Source organism: Carlito syrichta, unplaced genomic scaffold (genome assembly GCF_000164805.1).
Source record: "Carlito syrichta isolate Samal-C Ts95f unplaced genomic scaffold, Tarsius_syrichta-2.0.1 Scaffold307028, whole genome shotgun sequence".
NCBI classification, from domain to species: domain Eukaryota; kingdom Metazoa; phylum Chordata; class Mammalia; order Primates; family Tarsiidae; genus Carlito; species Carlito syrichta.
The window spans coordinates 295,531-322,273 of record NW_007251124.1 but is presented as its reverse complement, the minus strand read 5'-3'; the positions used below and the strand labels follow the sequence as shown (position 1 = coordinate 322,273).

Genomic DNA, 26,743 nt, shown 5'->3' with positions numbered 1-26,743 from the left:
TGTATGAGAGTTCCTTTTTCCTCATGAACAGAATATGCTGTCAAACTTCTGGATCATTGCCAACCTAAGATGACTAATGGTACCTTAGTGTTGTTTTTAATTTGCATTTTCATGTTTCAGTGAAGTTGAACATCTTTGCAGATGTTTGAAGGCTGCTAGCATTTTTTATTGTCAGCTGTTTGGTTTTTTGACTACTTACTCTGTTGGGTTACTGGTTATTTTCTTCTCAACTTTGAGAAACTCTTTATATATTTGGAATACTAGCCCTGGCCTGTGATATGCTGCAAATCTTTTTCTAATGTCATTTTTTTTTTACTTTCCTTATGGTGTTTTTGACAAGCAATACATGTTATTTTTATGTAGTCAGATTTATCATTTTTTATTACTTTTGGATTTTAAGTCATGTGTTTAGATAATATTTCTTCATTCCCTGGTGTTAGCATTATTATGTTTTCTACTAATAGGTGCATTTCTTACATTTGGATCTCAGATCCATTTGAAATTTATCTTGATTATGATGAGTGGTTGGAGATATGGATTCAATTTTACCTTTGATTAGAGGGCTATCTGTCATCCCAACACAACTACTTTATAAGTCCTTAATTTCCCATTGATATGTGATGTCACTTCATCATTTGCCAAATGTTCATACACATCTATGTTTATTTCCAGTCATTCAGTCTGTTCACACACCAATATATCCTAATATGTTCTAGTAAGACTGTCCCTCACCATTTTTTTTTTTCAGGAATTTCATGTCCATTTAAACTTTCTAATGCCGGGCACGGTGTCTCAGCCTGTAATCCCGCGCCTTGGGAGGCTGAGGTGAGAGGATAGCCTGAGCCCGCGGGTTCGAGACCAGCATGGGCAAATTGGCGAGACCTCATCTCTACAATAAATCAAAAATTAGCCGGGCGTGGTAGCGCGCGCCTTTAGTTCCAGCTACTTGGAAGGCTGAGGCGGAAGGATCGGTGGCCGGGAGCGGCCACTGCACTCCAGTCTGGGCGACAGAGACTCCAACTCAAAAAACAAAGCCAAAGCAAAACAAAACAAAAAACCAACTTTATAATAAGTTTGTTTAATTCTAGAACAATATTTGTTGGCAGTTTCAGTTGTAATTTTACAGTTGTATACATGTTTGGGGGGGTTGACTTCTTTGAGTCTTTCTATTCAAGGACAGTATATTGCTTTCTAATTTTTAAAGTTTACACTTGAGCTTTCATGAGTGTTTGAAAGTTTTCTCCATATGTTTTGCTCTTTTCTTGTTTATTCCTATTGCCTTTTTTGTTGCTATTGTAAACATGGTCTTTTCTTTCATTACATCTCGTAACTAGTTTTCACTGGTTATTCGTATATGTGAATGCTATTGATTTTAGTGTGTTAATTTTACATCCTGTTACCTTTTTTATATTTTTCTTTTAAACTCTGTGGGTTTTCAGAGGTATAATTATCAGCGCACAAGTCCCTTCACGAATATCGTGAAGTGTGGTTGAGTCAGGAAGGATCTCAGAGATACAGAAACCAAAAATAAGAGTGGAAAAACTTGGGATTTCCCTATCTACTGATCAGCTCTCGACCACCCATGAGGTCGGGGAAAGTGGGTAGAGAAAGAGAAGCAAGCCAACTCCGTTTATCCGCGGTCCTGAGCATCCTCAGCCTTTCTCTTGCGTGGACGCGCGGAGAAACTACCGAGTTGGAAGCCCCTCCCGCCCCTTTCCTAGAACGGCCGTGGAAGCGCGCCCCGCGCGGGCCGAGAGAGCACGTCCTCCGCACCGCGCGGCCGCTTCCGGCGTCTGTGGGTCGCTGGTGGTGGGTTCCGGGTCCCGAAGGGGTCCGCGGCCCAGCCCTTTGCTCCTGAAGAGGGAGTCGTAAGCCGGCCTCCCGGGGCCGCGGGTGAGCGAGCCAGTGCCCTGGACGCGGCGGGCGGGGAGGCGGGGCATTACTGTGTTCCCGCGGCCTGGCCCCTCAGGCTCACTCTGGTGCCGGGCGGGCTCCGCTCCTTTCCTGCCTAGGCGGGTCCGCGGGAAGCGCTGGCTCCCCAGAGGTCACCCCCGCGGCGTCTAGAGAGCGGCGGAGCCCTAGGGCGAAGGGCCGCCCCCAGTAGGCCGAGAGTCTAGGCCGTGCGCCCCACACCGTCCGGGTTTGTTTCAGGCCTCTGCGGGCGAAGCGCCTCCCGGCACTTCTGGACACCGAGTCGCAGGCGCTGGCAGGCGTCCTAGGGATCCTTTCCTTGACCTGTCTGCCTTTGGATTTGTAGTCACAGTATACGACGCCTCAAGCAAGCCTCAAGGAGCAGTAACCTCTTCTGCTCTTACTCTTTATAAATAAGAGAATGAGATGCAGAGAGATTAAGTCCCTGAGAAAATAAATTTATGTGACTTTGCTGCTTTTGTGATTTCACGGTTTCCACCAGACAGCTGGGTATTTAAAAAAAAGAAGAGTAACTGATCAAGGATGTTCTAACCTTATACTATTACTATTTACTGGTTCTAAATGTTAGTTTTATTCCAGTTAATTGTCCTTTATTTTAGGGCTGAGTGGAAATAAGTTACCTACTAAATTTTGCTCTTCTTTCTTAAAGTCCTAAAACAACTTGGCACCTTTTCTGTAACCTTTCTATTTAAATAATAACCTTTCTTTGCATTCTTGAGTCTTTTCTATCAAAGTACTTCTCTGAGTATTGTAAATTAACCTGGAAGCAGGCTTTCAAAGGTCATAAGTTCTTAGAATTTGCAGTATTGTTTAAGGTGTAGTTTGTATTATTGATGATGGCTTATTCCTCAGTTTCATCCAGGAAGAAAGTTTTCAGGGGAAATCTTACTTGAAGCACTGAAGAGTTTTTGCACAATTATGATGGCATCTACTTGGATTATACAGGCCCACAAGGATCAAGGTGAACTTTTGAAAATAAAGATAGAGGAGGAGGAGGAGGAAAAGTATAAGTATACCACCAGACAGAATTGGAACCTGCAAAACAACAACATCCATAGCAGAGAGGTCTTCCGACAGTACTTCAGACAGTTCTGCTACCAGGAAACATCTGGACCCCGTGAGGCTTTGAGCCGACTTCGGGAACTTTGCCATCAGTGGCTGAGGCCAGAGACCCACACCAAAGAACAGATTCTGGAGCTGTTGGTGCTGGAGCAGTTTCTCACCATTTTGCCTGAGGAGCTCCAGACCTGGGTACAGGAGCAGCATCCAGAGAGTGGGGAGGAGGCAGTGACTGTGTTGGAGGATTTAGAGAGAGAGCTGGATGAACCAGGGGATCAGGTGAGAAAAAAGATGTGATTTGTATTTGAGAAAAGAGAAATTGTGGATTTCTAGGTGACAGTGAAGTACAGCACTATTTCACAAAGCACATTCTTGAGAGTTTGGTGTATCAGAAAGGAGCTTGAGTTTCATGGAAAATAGGTTAATGTGGTCCTGACTTATACCTTTTCTGCAGAAGGATGTGTACTTTTGCACTAAGCTACGAAATTCTGTTTGATGAACATGGTACTCAGCTAAAAACAGAAGACTTCTAAGACAGAGAGAAGGTGTTCGTTAGACTAAGGAGGCAGGGTGGGAAACAGCTTCTTGAAAGGGACATCACTTCTGTTGCATAATACAAATGATCAAGAAATAAGATTTTGCAGATATATCCACTACCCTGACTCTCCATTAAAATATTAAAAGATGGAGAAATCAAAGTCATCATTTCAGGGCAATGGGATGTAGGAGCAGAATAGAAAGTTAGCGGGGAGACCAGGGCAAGGATTCGTGTTTTTTTGAGCAGCAGAAAGCCCAGTTAGGTTGGAAAGGTGAGTTTTGAATAGAAGACTTGAGATAGAGTACAGTTAACCTCTGGAGTTTAGATTTCATTCTGTGGGGCAGAGGCTCTCAGCCTTTTCTCCTTGAGTTCAAATTAGATTTGCAAGTCCTGAGAAGTAAAAGGGAACCAAATTATGCAGAACCTTTTTGCTTTAACAGTGATATAAAACACTGTTACTCAACCAGTGGCAATTTTGTGCCCCAGGGACATTTTGGGGGCATTTTTGGTTGTCATAACTGTGGGAGGTGTTACTAGCATCTCATAGGCAAAAGTGCAAGGATGATGCCAAGCATCTTACAACACACAGGATAGACTCTGACAACAAAGAATAACCTGACCCAGTATGTCAATAGAGTCAAGACTAGGAATCTTTGGTATAAAGAATAAGAAATTTAGTGAAATAATAAAACAGGAAGTGCAATCTAGCACTAGGATACAAAATAGAATAGAGAGGGAAGGAGCATTTGGCAAAAATATTTTAAGTTCAAAATAGGGTCATGAACGTGTGACTACAAAGGATGAGGCGTGTCTTAGGTAAGAGCTAATGGAAATAATGACAGATTCAATCTGTAAAAAAGTAAAAATGGACAACTCTTTGTAGAGGAATCTGTTCTAGGCCAAACACTAGGAATTTGAAGCTTGAAAGATTAGTGTGATGGAGACATTCCTAACAGATCTGAAGACTATAGGAAATCATTAAGCAGATATTTACTGAATATCTATTTGTATCAGGTACTGTTTTAGGCACTGTGAATGCAACAGTTAAAAGATAGAAGATTGCTGCTCTTATGTAAATTCTAGTTTACTAAGAGGAGACAAACAGTAAATTTTAAAATCAACAGACATATAAGATATCAAGTGGTGACAAATTTTATGAAAACAACAACTACATGTTTTTAAGAGATAGGTAATATAAAAGATGTACATTGAGATATCAAAATGTAGGGGGCAACGAAGTTAAAGTGTAGAGTTAAAAAAAATTTTTTTTTGCCATTTGTTTCTTTTCCTTGTGATCAAAGTTAAATTTATCATCGGTTTAAAATATATTGTTATAATTACAGGGAAAATAAAAGAAAACAACAACAATAAAAGCACAGAAAAAGAGTAGTGACGGAAATGGGGATTGTGCTATTTTTGATAGGGTTGTCAGGGAAGACTTCAGATAGGGTGATGTTTAGGAGCAAAAATCTGAATTAAAAGAGCAATCCATACATATATTAGGGATAAGAGCATTCAGGCAGAGGGAATAGTACATGGATAGATCTTAATGTAAGAATGTGCTTATCATGGTAAAGATGTGTTTATCAAAGAGGAGATGAAATAGTTATAAGGAGATCACATTATGTAGGGACTTGTAGGTCATTATAAGAACTTTGTATTTTATTCTGAGATGGAAAGTTTATTGGAGACTTGAGTGATGTAATCTGACGTAAATTTCAAAATAATTACTCTGACTACTATGTTGAGAAAGTTTACAATGGGCCTGGAGGAGTGGTAGTAGCAAGGGTACCACTTTAGGAGGCTATAAGCAATAATTCAGGCAAGAGATATTGGTCACTTGTACTAGGATAGTAGCAATGGAAGTGGTAAAATATGGTTAGATTCTGAATATATTTTGAAAGTAGAGCTTGCCAGGATTTGTTTTTATATGGGATATTGTATGTGAGAGAAAGTAAGTCAAGGATTATGCCAAAATTTTTGGTTTGAACAAAATTTTTGTTATTCATAGAAATGGTAGACTGGGAGAGAAGTAAGTTTGAGGTGGAGGGACAGGAATCAACATGTTGGTGTTGAGATTCCTACTGGAAGCCAAGTGGAACAGTTGAGCAAGCGACTGGATATAAAGAGTTGGAATTCAGTGGAGGAGTCTGTGTTAGAAATATAAAATTGGGACTTTTCAGGATATGCATGATATTTAAAGTTGTGAGACAAGAAGATATTATCAAGAGAATAAACAACAGTGGAAACTGAGTAGTGGCCAGGGAGGTAGGAAGAGAACGAGAAGAAATAATGGGGTTCTTAGGTACAGGCAAAAGTAACTTGATTTTAAACAATGTTGAGTTTGTATTGCCAACCAGGCCTTTCTTTGAAAATATGCTGGGGAAAGCTTATGGAATTTAGCTTGAGTTCTGAAGCCTAGCCAGAGATCTGGGAACAGAAGGCAGGAATAGAAAAAAAAAGACTCACTGTACTGGCCTTTTCCCCCCTTTTTTTCCGCAAAATTTGAAGTGTCACAACATCTTTTTCTATAAAACTGAGATAGCATTCTACTGATTCTGGCTCTAACTTTGAAGACAGAAGCTATACAACGAAACTGTGTCAGAGAAATAGAGGCATTGTGTGATTTCTTATTTATAAAATTTATCCTTTAAAGGAAATGGGAAGGTGGTTTGAGGGCATATTGTATGGCAAGGCTCTATACCAGGTGCTTTATATACATGATATGTATAATTTCAGAAAAAGTAAGTAACTAGCCCAAGGTCACAGAACTACTACATTTAAGAGACAGAGTAAGTAATTAGCGTGATTCCAGATCCCTGTTTTTCACAGTACTATGCTAGGAAAACCAGTTATTTTTAAACGTTAGAGAAAGTGGGCCTATGGAGGAAGGGGAGCCACAGAGTGGCTGAAATTGTTGAATAAATGAGTTAGTTAATTGAGGAGGCAAGGGTCAGAGGGAAGCAGAAAGAGATAAGATTGAAGGCAAAATTAGAGATGTGATCCTTCAAAAAGAGAAGACATTTTCCCTTAAGACAGAAGAGAGAGAGAGAAGAGTATGAGGGAGCAGATAAAATGAAGTGTAGGTGATTTTTGAGATGAATAGAAAAATAGATCATCTTCCCAGACAGAAGTGGGTTGGGCTCCTCAGAAGGGGCAGAGACTATAGGGAACAGTTTCTGGATATGGAAGAGACTTCTCTCCTTTTCCTTCTTTTTCATTTCTTTTTCCTTTTTTTCTCCCTCCTTCTTCACCTGCTCCTTTTTTCCCTTCTTCCTTTCTTCCTTATTATTTCCCTTTACTTATCCCCTTTCCTTTTCTTCTTTCTCTCTCATGCTTTTTCTCCTAATTTCTTTTTTCTTTTTTCTGCCTCTTTTTACCTTCTTTTTCTTCTCTGTTATGTCTTTCTCTCTTTCCCTTTCACACCTCTTTGGGTGTGAAAGAAGACAAAAAAGTAAAAATGGCACAACCAACACACTAGCTGTTAACACCAGGGGAAATTACTTCTGGCTAGAAAAAAAAATGTTCCCAAGAGGAGGTGACATTTGCATTGGCCTTGAAAACTGGTTAGGATCATGGCAGGCTGATATCTGGAAAGAAGGTCATTTTAAATTTTAGCAAGCTAGGTGCCACTAACTTGAATGGTATATTCTTTTGTTTTCTGTTCTCAGAGCAAGTCTGTCAGCTATATCTCATTTTTCTCAGGTCTCAGTTCATCCTGAGGAACAGGAAATATTCTTGCAGGAGATGGCATCTCTAAGAACAGAACAAGAACCCAGTATGTCCCTCCAGTCCATGAAAGCCAAGCTAAAGTGTGAACCTCCAGAACTTGAAGCCCAACAGGAGCATGGTAAAGAAAAAAGACTCATCTTGAGAGGAAAGCGAAGACAGGCCTAGCACAACCCATTGGGGCTCTTTTGTACTTGGTACAGTTTGTGATCATTAAAGTTAAAAAGGCCTCTCTAGGAATCTGATGACTCATGCATAGATTCTCAGGCAGCCTGGTTTGTTACTTCAGTTCTTTTTTTTTTGATATTCATTTTCTAAATGATGGCTGTATTTCATTTGAGATCCCTTAATTTAGTCCTTCTGATAGTTATCTTCCTTTATACTCATGTGTCTGCTATTTCTAGCCTTTGTCATACCATACAATACCACTATCTTCCATTTGGGCTATATTTCTGTCACCTTCAGTAAATAAACCGTTTGGCCATGCTGTCTACAGCTAATTCTAAGATGGTTTAAGGAAAAAAAAATTGTGTACACATGTAAAAGAAAGGAATAATAAAGCAGATGTCACAAAACTGTTAAAAGTTAGTGAATGTATGAAAGATCCTCTGCTTTCCTTATCTCTACTTTCTGTTTTTCTTTCATTTAATTTTTTAAGTAGGTAAAAATTTGCATGGTTCAAAAACAAAAATTTTAAAAGTTATTTAGTGAAAAACTTCCCTTCTACTCAATTCCCCTAGCCATCTAGACTCTTCATCTGCTTTGAAATAGGTTGTTACTATTAATTTCTTATATTAAAATCTAGAAATTTTGTTAATGTATATACATTTTGCATATTGAAACAAATACCTTTTTCCTCTCTTTACCACTAAGATAGGAGAATCTTGTATTTTTTATTTTTTCACAACTGCTTAATATATGGATATGCCACAGTTAACTTAGCCAGTCCCCTACTGATGACGTTTGTCTTCAGTGTTGTACTATAACAATAATGCTACAATAAATAACTGTGTGTATGAATGTATCTGTAGCATAAATTTTCATATGTTCAGAGGTTTGATAGGTATTGTGCAGTTGCCCTCTTATGAAGGCTTAGATCAATTCACACTCCCACCAGCAATGTATGCTATCCATTTCATGAACACACTGTTATATTAAACTGATTAGGCAAATCAATATTGTCTAAATTTGCTTTTCCTTAATTGTGAGAAACAGCATCTTTTCCTATGTTTAAAAACTGTTGTATTTCCTGGAAACCATCAGTTTTTCCTTTTCACAATTTTTTGTTGGGTTATTGATCTCTTCCTTAATTTTTTCAATGCTTTATTTCTTAGGTTATCCTATAGTCTAATGACATTTTATAGTCATGCAGAAACTCTAGGTTCTTATAGTTTTCATTTGAATAATTTTATGTACCCTAATGAAGTTACCATTTGCTATCACTGGAAACTAGGTAAAATTTATGATCCTTTGTGTTTTCAGATGTTGAGACCAGAAATGAGTACAGAACTTTAACTCTCAAGCAAGAAGTTTCTGAAGAAATGGAACCACATGGGAATATATCTAGCAGATTTGAAAATGATATGTCCCAGTCTGCTAGGTGTAGAGAAACTGAACCTGAAGAAGAAACAGAAGAGCCTTCTGGATACTCCGGGAAAGATAAGCAACTTATATGTGAAGAAAATGGAGTAAGTCTGACTGATAACTCAGACCATATTGAACACCAGAGAATCTGTCCAGGAGAAAAATGTTATAACTGTGATGACTGTGGAAAAACTTTTAATCAGCACTCACGCCTCATAGAACATCAGAGGATCCATACTGGAGACAGGCCCTACAAATGCGAAGAATGTGGAAAAACTTTCCGTGGGAGAACTGTGCTTATTCGACATAAAATAATACACACTGGAGAGAAACCATATAAATGTAATGAGTGTGGCAAAGCCTTTGGCCGATGGTCAGCTCTTAACCAACATCAGAGACTTCACACAGGAGAAAAGCACTACCACTGTAATGAATGTGGCAAAACCTTTAGTCAGAAAGCAGGCCTCTTTCACCATCTCAAGATCCACACAAGAGACAAACCTTATCAGTGTACTCAGTGTAATAAAAGTTTTAGTCGGCGTTCCATACTTACTCAGCATCAAGGAGTTCACACTGGTGCAAAGCCCTATGAGTGCAACGAATGTGGAAAAGCCTTTGTTTATAACTCATCCCTTGTTTCCCATCAGGAAATCCACCACAAAGAAAAATGCTATCAGTGTAAGGAATGTGGGAAATCCTTCAGTCAGAATGGCCTTATTCAGCATCAGAGAATTCACACTGGGGAAAAACCCTATAAGTGTGACATATGTGAAAAAGCCTTTATTCAAAGAACAAGTCTTACAGAACATCAGCGAATTCACACTGGAGAGAGACCCTATAAATGTGATAACTGTGGGAAGGCTTTTACTCAGAGATCAGTCCTCACTGAACATCAGAGAATCCATACTGGAGAGAGGCCCTACAAATGTGATGAGTGTGGGAATGCCTTTCGAGGAATCACCAGCCTCATTCAGCACCAGAGAATTCACACTGGGGAGAAACCCTACCAATGTGATGAGTGTGGAAAAGCCTTCAGACAGAGGTCAGATCTTAGTAAACACCAGAGAATCCATAGTAAAGGTGGTCCCTGTATATGTAAAGAGTGTGGGGAATCATTCAGGCAGAACTCGGCTCTTATTCAACATCAGACTGTCCACAAAGGAGAAAAATCTGTTTCTGTGTGATGACTACAGGGAAGCTGTCTCACAGAGTATAGGCTGGTGAGAAATGCTAGCTTTGTAATGATTTGAGGGAAAACTTCAGTCACTATTGCTATAAGGAAAACTCAGATATTTAATAAGAATCTGCTGTGTACTGCCCTTTGTATTAGGTGCTGTGGAGAACAAGAAGATAACACTAGATTTCTTTTCTCAAAGAGGTTATAGCCTAGTTTGGGATATATAATATAGCCTAGTTTGGGATATATAAGATCCACATATAGTTATATAAGACTACAGGATAGTAGAATTAATGCTCGACATGGTATAGAATTAAAGTGGCACTTGGGAGACATTAAATATCATTAATTCTAAAGGACAGATTACTTTTGCTAGGGTGGTCAGGAAATATTTTATTGAAAATAAGGGTCTGATGGTCAGACTTGAAAGGCAAAAAGGAGAAAACATTTAGGTAAAAAAAGTAAGCAGACTTAAGAGTGCATGTGCTGGCTAGGCACAGTGGCTCAAGCCTGTAATCCCACCACTTTGGGAAGCTGAGGTGAGAGGATTGCCTGAGCCCGTGGGTTCAAGAACAGCCTGGGCAACTTGGTGAGACCTCATCTCTGCAATAAATCAAAAAATTAGCCAGGCATGATTGAACACACCTGTAGTTCCGGCTACTTGGAAGGCTGAGGCAGAAGGATCACCAGAGCCCAGCAGGTTGATGCTGGGGTGACCATGAGGCATGCCACTGCACTCCAGCCTGGGCAATGGAGTGAGACTCCAACTCAAAAAAAAAAAAAAAAAGTGCATGTGTTTTGGAAGCATCAGTGACAAGGCTAGCCAACCTAAATTGGAGAACTTATTCATATTGGGCAGTTGATAGAATTAAGTTGGAAACAGTTTAGGGATAGACTGTGGGAGGGCCAGAATGTCAATAATTTCATCTAATACTTTATAGCACTTTGACACAGAACACTGTCTCACTTAATTCCTAAAATACCTCTGTAAACCAAAAGTATTTTCCATTTTAAAAATGAGGATACTCTTGCTTATAGAGATGGTGGCATAGCTATAATACCACACGTAGGAAAAAACCAGCAACCTACGTATGGGTCTCTGACTTGTATGTAGGCTTACCCATTACACTAGTGATTCCTCAACTTTGATGAACATCAAAATTACCTATGAAGCTTGTTTAAAATGCTCAGGTCCCACTCAGACCTTCTGCTTCATTAGGCCTAGGGTCGCAGTTGAGAATCTTCATTTTTATAGCTCCACAATTATCTGATCTACTCTGAAATTTGAGAAACATTAAGTTGAATCATAGCTGTCTTCATGCTTGTCTGTAAAGTAAGAAAACCTGAACACAGTCCTATAAACAAGGGGCCACTGCAGATTTTTAGCATCAGGAAAGCCCTTCAGGAGACATGTGCCACCAGCTCTTTAGAGTGATTAGGGAATTAGACCACTGCTATGCCTAAAAACTAGGGTTTTTAGTGGCCCTTTCTTTCCTTCAAATTTAAGTTCCGAAAGAAGAGACAGACCTACCTTCCAAGGGTCTTCTGAGTGAAGGTTTTATGTGTTTGTTTATTTAGGATAGGGGTGCTAATGCTCTTTGCTGTTTTAACTTTTCTTCATTTCTAGCTGTCATTGTGTTCTGAATTTCTTAATAATTGCTCTTGAGAACTGATTTACAATTTTTTGGGTTTGTATACCTCTTCTTGAGCATATAAAAGGCCCAAATGTTAGAGATAATTTCCCTTGGGCTTCTGAAAATTAATTAGCCAACAACTGGTTGACTCTGCCTTGTATTGCTGAGTAAAAAATTCTGTTTTGGATGAGAATCTATGATGATTATTTAGTGGATTATTTTAGATAAGCCACATAGAAGTACTTGTGGCTCTTGATTTGTTTGTCCTTTTATTTACAGAAATCATTCTTAATCTCTGCAGAGCTGTGCTTTTATTTTCTTTCTAGCCACAGAAAACCACAATTTCTGAGACTGTTTTTCCACCTCACCCTACTCCAACACAACTCTAGTCCCCTTTTTTCCCCTCACTTCTAGCAGGTTTGAAGTGGTGAGACAATGACAAAAGAGGAAGGGGAGAGAGAAGAATGGGGCAGTACCTATTGTTCTTTAGTAAGTCCCTCTCCTAATTTCCTTTCTATTCAGCTTTCTGTCTTTGTTTCATCTTCTCCCCACTCACATAATACACTTTAGCCTCATTTCCCTAGAGTTCTTGACTTTTGCCCCTCTGTCCATAACCTTTATACAGAAAATCGTCACTGGAACTGGAAAAGTTCCTAGTCCTACAGGAATACATGTTTCTAGTTTTCAAAGTTATGAATGTGAATACATTTTCCCATAGAAAAGATAATGACATAAGTACTGTAATTTAGGCATATTATGTACCAAATTGGCTTCTGGGATCGGAACTTATATTACTTTATGTGCAGAAAAACATTCGTTAGTTCACAACAGAAAAGAAAATGAACAGCTGAAAAACAGCTCATAAGTTGAGAACTCCTTAGTTAGGCTTTTTCATAACACATGTAAGGCATGGAGGCAACTGTTGGGAATGGAAATCTAGGTTTTTTATTTTTTTGGTCTCCAGGAAATAAACAAGGAACCCAGAGTGAGCTTGAGAGCTCTACAGCTATAAGTATGTGAGGCCTATTCCCTACCTAAGCTTTCCCTGCCTCCCATTTCTCAGTTGTGCAGTCTCTTTTCATTGAAAGAGACTTCATTTAGTAAAGAGAACTTTTATAAGAATGTCCTCCTTACCAAACCAATATTATCCGTAGTCCTTATCTAATCTGATTTTATAGACTTGTCCTCCAAACTGAAACTACTCTTCGTAATAGGTTCATAACCTCACTCTTTAATCTGACTGCTTACTGGAATGCAATCCTTGTTTTACTCCTCTCAGTGCCTTTACTTGGGGTCTTTCCAGTTCACTGTCTATTTAACATGTTCTGTCAATGCACACGTTCCTCTGTTTGCCTTTCCACAAACTACTTAATCTAATACTGTAAAGGAACCGTAAAGACCCAGAGCAATGGAATATGCCTGTTATATAGAAAGATACAGTTCATACATATTTAAAAATAAATGCAGGGGTTTGGTCTCTTGCTTAAATACAGTTGTAGTACCATAAAAAGTGGAGTGGCATGGAATTTTTAGGTAGGCATCAAAGGGGATCAAACTAGTTATCCAGGATAAAGAGAAAATGTAACAGACTAAGGTTACTAGTTGGAGCTAAATTGGCAATATAAAGAAATTGAAGGCCCTGAGGGGCAAGTGGAGGGTGTGACAGATGTTAGGTATGGAATGGGAGTGCTGCCTTGGGGAGTGTGGTGAACAGAGAATGGCTTGTGAAGTCAAGAGTACAAATTTATGGATAAAAGATAGATACCGTGTCACAATGACTAGATCTAGGAAACCAGGGTCCTTTCAAACATCTTATCTATTTTGAACCAATAACAGGAGGCAGGATGAAAAGAAGAATGTGAAGTGAAGCAGGTTCAAGGTAGAAGTGATGACAGTCAATAATAGTAACACAATAGCCAGGTAGAAGTACCTGTTATAAAACACAAATGAATGAGTCATAGAGCAACAGCTTACAAATAACATTAAGAATGAGAATAGGATCAACTGACTTCTCTTCTAATAGATTAAAAGTAAACAAGACATTTGAGTGTTTAAGACCAACAGCATGGAAAGGTTGGGGAAGAGCCACGTTTCTAAAGCAGTGAAAAGAGAAGTGAGCTTAAATAGGCAATGCATGAAAATGTAATCTGACAATCAAACAGTGATTCCAGAGAGTGCAGTGGGACTGCAAAGGTAAAAAAGATGAGGTCCTCCCCCCAAAAAAAATTTTATGAGGAGATTGCCAGAATTTGAGGTAATGAAGAAGGAGAATGGGACTGAGTAGGGCTGTGAGTAGAGAAATCTCAACTGTATGTGAGGTTGGAGGTAGAGAACACGAAGATACGAGAACTTAGGCAAGGTCTGCACATAGGTAGCCTTTTTGTTAATATACAGTAAATTACTGATTATAGCGTTGCATAGTCAAAGCCATTATTATTATTGGCCATCTTTTAGAATTGAGAAAAGGGCTTGTTAAAAATACTACACATTTATTAAGTGTTTACTAAGGACCAGACATTACTAAATGCTTACATTATTTCATTTTCAATTGGGGAAACTAAAATTGAATTAAAGCTGCCCAATGTCACAAAGTTAATATGTATTGGTGCCAGGATTTGAACTCAAGTAGCTCAATTCAGTTCCAGAGCCCACACTTTTAACACCTATGATACACTTGTTAAATTTATTTTAGTTGAACAAACCATGTTTTGCAGTGTTAATTCAGTGTCTTGAGTAATTATCTGTGAAAACTTTTCAACTCTTATCACTATTTTGGAAAACACCTCAGAAACCTCAGAGTCCTGCGGTCCAAACACCTCAGGCATCACCCTCTCTGCGTAACAAAGCTTGGATGAGGTATTTGGCCAGCATAAACATAGACCTGATTCTTATTGCTTGCACAGTGAAGGGGGTTGTACATGTCTTGTAGCCGCACAGGAGGGTGTGGCAGGAGCCTATTTCACTTTAAAAACAGGCCCTTCATATGAATTAATCACCCTTCTAGCTTAGAACCATAATTTACTCTCTGCATTATTCTCATGGAATAAGGGATATTTGGCTGTCTAATACAGATCTTAAAGGTATGACCCTAAGTGTTAATAACCCGTTATGGATGGGAGTTTTTAAAAAGTGATTTTATATTTGGAGTTTCTTGTATTAAAAAAAAAAAAACATAATTCTACATTGTATAAAATATGTATTGGCTTAAAATTTACCTCCTTTACAGTTTAAATGATGTTCCTCCTGATGCCATAGGCCAGAATTTGAGCAACAAGTGTTGTTCAACTTAGGGATAATCATTTGATGGTCTTTATCTGAATCTCTTCCCAACTTTTATCCTTTCACATTGAAAAGTTCTTGTACCCCAGCTCCTCCAGCAGCTCATCATTTTGTTAGAATTTCTTTGAACCTTCACCCCTTTCAGATGTTTCTGGGTGTAATTGGTAAGGAGTCTTTGCATGTTATTTTTTGTACATATATACTTTTTCTACATACATATTAATACATAAAAATTATGTATGTATTAATATATTTCATGTAGTGTATATATTTATAGATATGATTTGGTATATATAATTTGATTTTTACTAAGCCAACCATGTTTCACGGAAACAGTTGATTCTCTTCACACACATTAAAAAAGACCATTTTGGCATCTGAAACTGATTAGTCAAGGTTCCCAGAGCTTTCACCCATCATAGTTCAGGATGACCTCTGGGGTGTATGTCTGTTTGGGCTTGCAGGTCATTTTCCTAAGCCCTATTGGTCTGCTCCTGGGTGTTCACAGAAGGACTCCTAAGTGGAGGCCATTTGTAACCTCTGATTTATAGTTAGATCATTATTCCTCTTCAGGCTTGGTATGCATATCTTGCTTTTTTGATCTTTTGCTTTAATTCAACCTACTTCAATGTGGACTTAGGAGTAGGTATCTCCCCATTTCATCCCCTATAAAAAATGAGGTAGTTTAGGAACTGAACAGTTTTCTGTAGCCAAATTTTGTACTTATCCTGAGGCAAGGTTTAAGAACATGGCTTGAGAGTGCCAGGGTTCAAATATCAACTTGCTAGCAGAGTGACTTTAGCAAGTGATTTAACCTCTCTAATGACTGAGTTTTCTTATGTGTAAATGACAATAATAGTACCTACCTAATTGGGCGGATATGTGAATTAAATGTTATATATAAAGTGCTTAGAATAGTGGTTGGTACATATTTAGTGCTTTATACTGTTTGCATTTTTTAAAATTGTTAACTGTGGGCTCTCTCAGCTGGGTTCACTCTATATACTCCTGCCCTAGGTAAGAATTTACCTTTAACCGTGCTACAAGTTTCCCGGCTCTTTTGCACAGCCCGCCCGACCCTGAGATGAAAGCTCCCACCCAAGTCTACTTTTACTTTTTTGCCTTAGGAACTGATGAACAGTGGCCACCAGGGGACACGTGTCGCCCAAGCTGAATAACAAATTTCCCGCCTCTGTTATCGGAAATAACTAGCAGCCCACGGCTTCCGCTGTTTGCCTTTGGAGCTATTTCTCCAAAGTTTTGCGCGGAAAGGCCGATTTTCCCGTGGGGCTGACGCGCCTCAAGCTGGGAGCATAGGCCACTGGGGTTACCTGACTGCGCAACCGGAACCGGTGCTGTTCAGCGGGGGCGCGTACGGCCAGGCAACCACAGAGAGGAGAAGTCCTCCAAGATCCTAGAGAAGCTGAAGGCTGAGGCCGCTGGTGACCGCGGCGAGTCCTAGAACTGCGGGCCGTTTCGGCCTTTGTGACGTACCTTTGGAGGCTGGGGTGGTCTTAGGTTGGTGGACTGCTCGTTCGAACTCGGTTCCGATTCGGCCTTTCAGTGGCTCGGAGGAGGTTGAGCTTGGTGTTTGGAGAGCTGCCTGGAAAGTCAAGCATGACTTCAAGTTTTGAGGTATCTGGGTAACTGGGCTGTTGGAAACAGAAAAGTCCGGGTGCCCGTTTGGTAAAAGGAAAGTTGGAGTCGATTGGGGGAAAATGATGTAGTTCATGACTCTCCTAAGAGTAGATAGGTCGACACTTCAGTACAAGGAAAGGAGACCAGTGTGTGATTTTGAGCAAATTACTGAATCTCTCTGTGCCTCAGTGCCATTAATCTGTTAGTGAAATTAAAATAGTGTCTACTTAAATGACTACGTTTGTAGCACTCTTTAAATATTAGCTTTTGTCTGGGCGCGGTGGCTCAGCCTGTAATCCCAACACTTTGGGAGGCTGAGGGGAGAGGATTGCCTGAACCGAGAATTTAGAGACCAGCAGGTCTCGACAATAAATCACAAAAAAACTAGCCGGGCGTGGCGGCGTGCGTCTGTAGTTCCAGCTGCTTGGAAGGCTGATGCGGAAAGATTGCCTAAGCCCAGCAGGTGGAGGCTGCGGTGGCCGTGAGTTTGCCACTGCAGTTCAGCCTGGGTGACAACTCAAAAAAAAAAAAAAAAGTATATATGCTGTCATTTCTCAATTCTGATGTCCCATTCTTTGCGGTTTATATGGGGTTCTGTGAATGGGAGAACGGGGAAGAGGGTCATGGTCTTTCTCTCAAGCTTTATTAACAAACATTTAGGAAGTAAAAGGCTAGAAGATGGGGCTAGCTAATAATTTGCAAAGCCACACCTGCTCTCCTAATTTATTTAGCTTCCTGACACAGTTCCATTTTCTTCAATGTGTTGTTCAGGTATGTGAGTTCTTGGCTAAAAGAGCTAAACAAAATTTAGTTTCTGTTAACATTGTTATTTTATGCCTCAGGAAGAAGACCATCTACAAAGAAATACTTCTGAAAAATCAATGTGAACCCCAAGCTGGAGTGAATCTTCTCCTAAGCTCTCTCATTCCAGAATGGCAATCCTGTTGCAGGAAAGATCTCTAATAGTGACTGAAGATAGAGGAAGAGGAATGTACCTGGGATTACAAATCAGGCTTGCAAAGAAATCACAGGTCTTTCCTCAAACTTTAAGTTGTTACTACTAGGACCTTATAGACCTGTCAGAAGACTCAGGGAGTTCTGGCATTTCTGGAGGCCAGAAATACATATCAAGAAGCAGGTGCTGGAACAGATCCTGACTCCTGACTGGGAAGCTACAGAATAATGCCATCCAAAATGTGGAGAGGAGACACTGATTGTGCTGAAAAAGTTGAAGAGACAGCTTGAATAAAGGACAAGCTACAGGTGGGAAGGATTGGGAGGATCACTGTGGCTTGACTAGCAAAGACTTTGGGAATAGTATCGAAAACAACAAAACTCCAGATGTCTCTGGAGCCATAACCCAGTGTTTCCTTCTTGGGACTTTTTTCTTCCTGCTATTTATATATACCTCTGGAACTTTCTCTTTCTATATTGGAGTTTTTTGTTTGCTTGGGCATTTTTTACTGAGGGTTTAGCTTCAGATTCAGTTTTCCAAGGCCAATTTATCGCATTGGCTTAAGGTCCCAGGCTAAAGGATAGGATAAGATATGCCTACAGCAAAGGCAAAGATAGTACTTTGGAATCAAAGTTTTCAGATCTAACCTAAGACCCTGTCTTAGTTTTATTCTCAGCATTATTGCCTTTTGATTTGGAAAGCTGATGAGAAGGAACTCTGGAGAGAAGGACAGAAAAAGAGAGGGGAAGCTTTTTAGAAATTTTAGTTCCCCTCTCTCTCTGAAACCTTGCCTCTGCCATCTCCTTATTGTCTACCTAATTCTTTAAGTAAAAACTCTCAGCCATATTTTTAGAGGTTTCAGGTGTGTGTGTGTTTTTTTTTTAACCTGTTTACCTGTTTTAGCTTCTAAGCATTGCTTTCTTTTAGACCTTAATGTTTTAGACCTGAACATTACCTGGAAAAGTTATTTCTCCACTGTAAATTTTTTAGTTGATACACAACAAACTAGTATGTATTTTGAAGCTGTTTAGCTATTGCTACAAGTTAACTTTTATCATGTCCCATTGTTTAAAGAGACACTCAATAAATATTCATTGAGCATTTTGTAAGTCTGTAGTAGTGGCCTAGGAACATATCAATAGGTAGAAATAGTCCTTTCAACTGTCCTTAAGAAATAAAACTTTATCTTGGTTTCATGATATTTCTTGTTTTTCAGTTTTGAATTCAAACTGATCTCTTCTTTTTAAATTGTATTTTCCTGATTCTTGATTGTCACTTTTTATGAGAACAGGCTTTCATACTCTTATAATCTCTCTGCCTAACTGTTTTTTCTTCTCATTCAAACTGGACCTCCTCCCAGCATGTGCCTTTTTGGGCACTTCACAAGATTGAGATATCTGTTTAGAGACTTAGAAAAGGCATGCACTTTGCGTAAAACTGGGTTTTATTAGTATCGCTGTTACTACATCTCTATCTCAGAAGAGACAAATAACATTTGAATTGTCCCTGCATTTTTCTTTTTTAGACGATGTTACTGAGAATGAAAATAAGGACTCGACTCCAACACAGGAACATTTTGGAGATGCTGAATTTTGTGTGTGTGTTGGGGGCAGGGGGCGCGTCTCCGTAGAACTGCAACATCAATGCAGTAAGTGTAGTAAAAGCTTTAGTCCTTGGTTGCTCAGCATCAAGGAGTCCACACTGAAGAGAATCTCTTTGTGATCACCAAATTTTGAATGGTTTTTGTTTATGGTGGCTCCTTCTTTTCCCACCAGGAGATCTACCACAGGGAAAAATACTATCAGTATGAGGAATGTGGGAAAGCTTTTGGCCATGAATATCAAAGAATCCACCTAAGAGAGAGACTGCATAAATGTGATGATTATGAAGGCCTTCATTCAGCAAGGAAACCTTATACAACCTTGTGTGAAGTATGTAGGAGGATCTTCATCTAGAAGTCTTCACCCAGAAGTTACCAGAAAATCTGCACAAGAGGGAGATCCTATAAACATGTTGAGTGTGGAAGTGCTTTCCATGGAATCCACCAGCTTCATTCATTCAGCATTGGAGAATTTACATTAAAGGGACACTCTGTCAGTGTGATGGGTATGGAAAAGTCTTCAGGGTTGGACCCTGGGAAATATCAGCAAAATTTATATTAGAGAGGCTCTTATAAATGATAGAGTTATAGGAAGTTCTATGGATAGAGATCAAGACAATAGAGTGTCCACAATACTGAAAAGATAATTTGTATAAAGGGGCAAGTTGTATGGGAGTATCTTAAATTGCCCATGTTAGCCAGTAAAAACATTAAATGACTGTCTCATGTCAAGAAAAGGAAAGACCAGAAGTTATTTTTCCCTCCCCAGAGGGATCTATATATGTAAGCAATCAGGATTTCTGAAATAAGCTATTACCTGCATCTCTGGATCTGTGTTCTGATTCCTGGATAATTATTTCTGTTTCAGGAGACATGTTATTTCCAATATGCCTGCTCTAGTCATATCTTTAATTCATTCAACAGGTAATACATAGTAGTACTATTATCTACTGTTTGTTGTAAATATGTGATATTTCATTTTCTTTGTGGGCTAAATAGCCTTGTGTGGGTACCCTAGGACACAAAAACTGCATGTATAATTTTTTTTTTGTAAATGTAGTTAAAGGAACTACGTTGAATTGCTGGGCACTTTCATAAATATGGGACTGCTTCTATGTTCTCCAACACGAGGCCATTAGAAGTCCTTAAAAGAGTATATTTTTCCAGCTTTGGCTTAGTTATTTTTTTAAGATAGAAGAAGAAATTTCACTGTAGTCTATTGACAGATAGTGACTGGTGTTTTTTCTTGTAGATAACTCATAACATTGTAAAGGCTAATCTTTAAGTAACTTGCTTATTAACCTTTTCAACTCTAAAATCTACAGGCAAAAAGAAAAGAATGTTTAGAAGCTGTCTGTTAGCAAGTTGATAAAATAGCCCAATCTCTACCTATGAAAGGAGAGTGAGGCTTGCATATTTTATAGTAGATAACTAAATATAGGAACCATGTATTTCAAAACTTTGCAGTGATTATTTCAGAATTCTGGCTTTGTATGTATAGTACATTCATAAATTTTTTGTGTAGGTATTGCTGCCATTTTAGAAGAATTGTATTCTATGAAAGACTTTTCTAGCATCTGTGGAAATTACATTATTCTTTTCCTTAACTCTATTATATAAAAGGATTTCTTAATATCGTACCAACTTTACATTTCTGGAATAAACCTCACTTAGTGATGAATTATTTTTTCTTTTTTTTTTTTGAGTTGGAATCTCACTCTATCGCTCAGGCTGGAGTGCAGTGGCACGCTCCTGCCTCAGCCTTCCAAGTAGCTGGAACCATAGGTGCACACCACCATGGCCAGCTGATTTTTTTTATTTAATGTAGAGATGAGGTCTCACTACGTTGCCAAGGCAGTCCTCTCACCTTGGCTTCCCAAAGTGCTGGGATTACAGGCATGAGCTACTGCACCCAGCTGCATTATTTTCTTAATGTTCTAATGGGTTTACTTGCTAATATTTTATTTAGTACATTTTTTCGATATCCATGGAATTTGGTCCATAGTTTTTATACTATATTTTTTAGGTTTAGGTTTCACTCTTTTATTTGCATCATAAAAATAATTTAAGCATGTGTAATTTTTAGTGCTCTAAAACAATTTATGAAGCATTGGAACTAGCTGATCATTGAAGGATAGATTCTAATGTGAAACCCTCTGGGTTACATGCTTTTTGGGGGATAGTTCCTTGGAAACTTCCTTTATTCTATGAAAATGGTCTACTTCGGCACTCTGTTTACAATGGAGTGGTCCATTTTGTTAATCTTTATTTGCCTAGGATATTATCCATTCCATTAAGATTTTCAAATTTATTTGCTTAGAACATGCAATGAAGTTCTATGGCTTTAAACAGCTTTATTGCGGGAAATTGATATGTAATAAACTGTACAATTGTATAGTTTGGTAAGTTTTAACATGTGAAACAGTCACCAAAATCAATCAAATATCACCAAAAATTTTCTCATGCCCCTTGATATAATTCCTTCTACCTTTACCTTTATTCTACCCCCATCTCCAGGCAACCTGTGATCTGCCTTCTGTTGCTATAAATTTAGTTTGCAATTTTCTGGAATTGTGTATGAATGGACTCATGCAGTATGTTCACTCTCTTTCTCTTTTTGGGGGGGTGTCTGGCTTCTTTCATTCAGCATAATTATTTTGAGAATCATCCATGTTGAATGTATCAGTAATTCAATTTTTTTCACTTGAGTATGTCACTAAACTCTGAGCTTCAGTTTCCTCATTTAGAAACAGATTGTAATCCTAAAACTTATAAATAAATATAAGTGCTTAACTAACACAATGTGTGGCACATAGAGGATACTCACATATTAGTTTAGTACCTTTCTCCACTATCATTATCTTCATCTGATTATTTTCATCTATGTAATTTATGTCATGTCTCTTCATCTACATCATTTTCTTCATCTAATGTCTTTCCATTAGACATTTAGCAGCACTCAACCTTTACCAGTGGCTTTTTTTTTTTAACATGTCTACTTATAGGCCGTTAGTGTCAAGTCAACCTTGGCTTTCTACTCTCTAAAATACCTAAAACTGGCCATACTTGGTGACTCACAATCAGCACTTTGGGAGGCTGAGGTGGGAGGATCACTTGAGCCCAGGAGTCTGAGACCAGCTTAGGCAACATAGTGAGATGCTGACTCTACAGAAAAATTGTTGAAACTTAACTGGGCATGGTGGTGCATGTCTGTAGTCCCAGCTACTCAGGAGGTTAAGATGGAAGGATTGCTTGAGCCCAAGAGTTCAAGGCTATATTGAGCTATGATCAAGCCACTGCAGTCTAGCTTGGGCAACAGAGCCAGACCCTGTCTCTTAAAAAGACATACTATGGACTAAAATACCTGAAGCTTTCCAGGCTTATCCTGTAAGTAAATCGATTCTAGACCCTATTAGTGATTTTTTTCAGGAACTAGAAACTCCTTTCTTATAATAGAGTAGATTTAATGATCCCTAATTCTCAGTGATAGAGATGTAGCTCAGAGACTTTGGCAGATTTCTGTAGGTTAATCACAGAACAGACCCTTAGGATTTGGGGGAAAAGTCATGCCATTCTACAGATATTCTCATTTTGAGAACAGTTTTTTACTTGCTACTGGACCATAGTAGAGAATAAATGCTTGGCCATGGACCACCATGTTACCATGTGACTTGTTCTGCTCATCATGAATTAGATGTTGTCTTATCTACTAAATCATAAAATTAGTCATGCACAACAGCACTTCACTATGAAATAGAAATAGTAGATACACGATCGAGCTTGAATAGGCCCTGAAGACAAGTTGCACGAAGGAACCCAAATACTTAGGATTTCTACTACTACATTACCTTGTCTTCATCTGCACAAACCTATGGACTCATGGAAAGTCCTCTATGAGCAATTGACTGAGGAAGAAAAAAAGTTGGGTCTGATTTACAGATGACTTTGCATGACATACAGGCAGTATCCAAAAACGAACAGCTGCAGTGCTACAACCTAACTCTCAGAAATTCCTGAAGGACAATGATAAAGCAAAATTCTCCAGGGGACAGAACATCAATCAGTGCACCTTATTTATTTTGCCTAGAAGAAGAGATTGCCAGAAATGTAAGTCCATTAACAGTTCATGAGCTGTGCACATTGATTTGGTTGGAAGGGCAGGGACTTGGAAGGAATATGATAGAAATATTTGAGACAAGGAGGTGTGGGAAGAAGTATGTGAATAAACCCCTCCAAACAAGCACTGAATATGAAGATATATGTGTACCATTGAGTATTTACCAAAGGGTGACCCTTCCCACTGGAGAATTTTAATTATCAAGTAGCTAAGATAACCTGTTTTACTGTATCAGTCAGCCCCTTTCCCTAGACACTCTTGTCATTGCTTAATGGGCTTATGAATGGAGTGGTTTTTGGAGTTATGCATAGGTTGAAAACATGGACTTTCATTCACTAAGGACAACCTAGTTAGAGTCACTGCTGAGTACCCAGTCTGCCAATAGCAAAAACCAACACTGAACCCCAATATGTACCATTCTGTGGGGTGATCAGCCAGCTGCCTAGCAGTGGTCTACCTCTGCTGTTAGTTACTCAAGGCAAAACAGGAGGCTCTCAATAGATGAACTTTGATAGAATCCTATAGCCTTATCCTAGACTTAAGTGGAGTTTCAAGTGTAACCATCAACCTATCAATTCACCTCAATCTACTGAAAGTGGAGAAAGTCTCAGTAAGGTTCTGGGTACTTAGAATCGAAGCCACCAGGAGACTTCATAGAAAAAAAATAACAAAAATCTGAATAGGAGATAGGGATCCTGTCACCCCCCTCCCCAAAAGGAGCAGTTTGATCTTTTATCTGTCACTTTACTCCTTCCTCAACATCAGCCAACAAATACCCAGCTCTTATATATCCCCCCATGATTAAACACCATGTTCTGCCAGGTATATGAAATACAAACACAAATAGAGTTCCTGCTTGCCGATGAGTGTAGGAGGATGGCAATAGAGGGCACAGGCAAGTAAACTGGGTTAATTTATTCATGCTACTATTGATGGGCATTTGGCAACTTCTAGTTTGAGACTGACAAATAATGCAGCTATAGAAATATTCTTCTACATGTTTTTAGGTGAACATGTATACATATTTCTCTTATATATCCAGGTGTAGGATTGCAGAGTCATGCATATGTTCAACTTTAGTAGATGCTGCCAATTAGTTTAATCAGGGCTGAACCATATATTTGGGCCTATAATAATGAAATCCACTAATATGTGTTGGTAATCACCTGCTTCTCACTTTCTGATAAGAGGACATAAGAAATAAAGCTGGATGTTGGGTGACTATGGCTGTTTGAGGAATTGGGTATGTCTTGTTCATAGTTGTATTCCAGATCCCTTGCACATACTGGGTACTCAGTATTGAAGGGATCAGAGAAAGGGGGAAGGCTACAGTAACCTATACTAAGTATGTAACTTTGGGGTAAAGTAGAAGGAAAATCATAATGATAGCTATTACTTACTGTTTGCCAAGTCCTGTGCTAACTGCCTTACGTTAATTCATTTAATACTAAGCCTGAGGCAGCTGTTATAATTGATAAGAAAACTGGGGCTTATAGAAATTTGAAAACTTTGTCAAGGTAATTCAGTTATTATAAATGGAAGAGCTGAACTTGGAAGCAAAGTCATCAGCCTTCATATACCATCTTAACTGGCGTGCTTGTCACCTAAATTATTCAGCTGGTGACATGTATACAGCAAAACAAAAGCCAGTAACAAGATGAATATCATTTGTTTAGGAAGTAGATGATATGAGAACATTGACAAGGACACACCTGAATGGGATGTTGAATTCCGATTTTGCCACATTCGACATATACTGGAAATGGGACTTCTAGTTGGAGGCATGTCAAAGCCACTTCTGCGTTAAGCTAAAGGAGGAATCCATTCAATAATTGTTTTTTTGTAGGCACTTGTACATAACATACATATTCCCATTGCTCTTGTGGACATTATAATCTAGTGGGGGAGACAACTTAAAAATTACATAAGCAGCAGTATATTTATAATTGTGGCAAAAGTTTAGAAAGAGACGTGTAAATGATGTGACAGCAGTGTATAATGAGAACCTTATTTAGTATGGAAAATCAGGTCTCTCTCAGGATATGACATTTAAACTGAGAGACCTGACAGAGAAAGCAGGGCGGAAATAGGTATAGCATTTCAGGCAGAAGAATCTGCAGGAATGAAGGAAAAGGAAGCTTGATGATTTTGAGGAACCAAGAAAGCTTCGGGACTGGATCTTAGGGAGAAAAGAAAGACTGCCAGACAGGAGGCCCAATAAGGAGAAAAGCCCTGTCTCCTCTTCTTAGGAAAACTGAGAATTTTTCCCTTGAACTTTTAAAAAAGTATTACCATCCCCTCTTTCACCCTTTCAGTCTTCCCTTCTTCTCTCTTCCCTCAGGTAAAGAGAGAAATGCCTTTTTCTATAATATTATTGTTTCAGAGTTCCCCAAGACTACCCTCAAGCCTGGAGATTCACTAGAAGGAATCACAGAACTCAAGGGATTGCTATTTATTTTGCAGTTCCTTAGGCATGCAATGAGTCAACTCCTCAGCAGCTGTGTCTATGATTTCTAAGTTCCACTGGTATCCTTATCTCATAACTAATCACAACATAACTGCTGTCTCACCATGGGTGAATCAGTAGCCATCTAGGCATCAAAGGGTTGTCAAACTCTGTCTTCTTTTTTCTAGACAATGCTTTTGTCATGTTTCAGTGAGTTGGAGGTGGTTTTAGCAAATCCCTCTTTTGATGCCATCTGTGTCAGAGACCCACAAGACCACCTTCAGTCTTGATTTACTTGAAGGACTCACAGAACTCAGAAAAACTGTTATACTCACAGTGACAATTTATTACAGTAAAGGGAAACTGATGAAAGTCAGCAATAAGAAAAGGCACATGGGTGAAGTCCTAGAGAAGCCAAGCACAACCTTCCAGGTGGTGTCTCCTCCCAGTGAGGATGCACTGAATTCTCACAGCAATGATGTTCTGCAACATATGCAGAGTATTGTCTATCAGGGTTTTTATTGGGAATCCGTCATTTAGGCTTGCAAGCCTGACCTTAGCTACTCATTGTTCCAGCCCCCAGTGGTTAGGCCAATAAATCATGACCCAGGGCCTCAGACATACAAAAACAAATGTTGACTGTAAGTCACATTGTTAATATAAATTATCTGCTCAAATGAATACAGTGGGACCCAAGACTACAAGCATACAAAACACTCTTATCTGACAGTATATTCCAAGGGCTCAGAAGTTTTGTCCCAGGAATCAGTCAAGGGTCAGTCCTTCTGAAAACAGATTCTTCTTTAGAATGTGCAGGGTTTAAGCAACCTGGGTCTTTTAAGTTAAGCCTCTTCTGCACACTTATCCAGGCAGGTAACAAAAAAACAGCTAAAGGTGGCCAGATCAGAGAGATGAGAGGTGAGGAAATGGGGATTATGTCAAATATATTTCTCCTTTTTTCAGTTCTAGCCAATTATTGGAAGTTGCCGTCCATTTCCACTGAGCCAGATCCAGTGTTTTTTCAAAAGGAGCAAGCTCGAAATGGGACTTCTGGT

At 39.1% G+C, this 26,743-nt stretch overlaps 1 protein-coding gene across 2 annotated transcripts; it reads left to right on the top strand.

The window, feature by feature from the left end:
• The first annotated feature begins 2,624 nt into the window (after window positions 1-2,624).
• ZSCAN12 (zinc finger and SCAN domain containing 12) lies at window positions 2,625-26,743 on the top strand. Of its 2 annotated transcripts, XM_021715377.1 has the most exons (7): window positions 2,625-3,270; window positions 7,235-7,379; window positions 8,741-9,884; window positions 17,413-17,833; window positions 19,051-19,173; window positions 19,301-20,049; window positions 26,652-26,743. In XM_021715377.1, exons 1-4 carry the CDS (start codon window positions 2,851-2,853, stop codon window positions 17,531-17,533), a joined length of 1,830 nt encoding a protein of 609 aa, XP_021571052.1. In that variant the 5' UTR covers window positions 2,625-2,850; the 3' UTR covers window positions 17,534-17,833; window positions 19,051-19,173; window positions 19,301-20,049; window positions 26,652-26,743. The 2 variants fall into 2 exon arrangements, with proteins under 2 accessions (XP_021571052.1, XP_008061967.1); XM_008063776.1 differs by lacking the exons at window positions 17,413-17,833; window positions 19,051-19,173; window positions 19,301-20,049; window positions 26,652-26,743 and having other exon boundaries at window positions 8,741-10,375.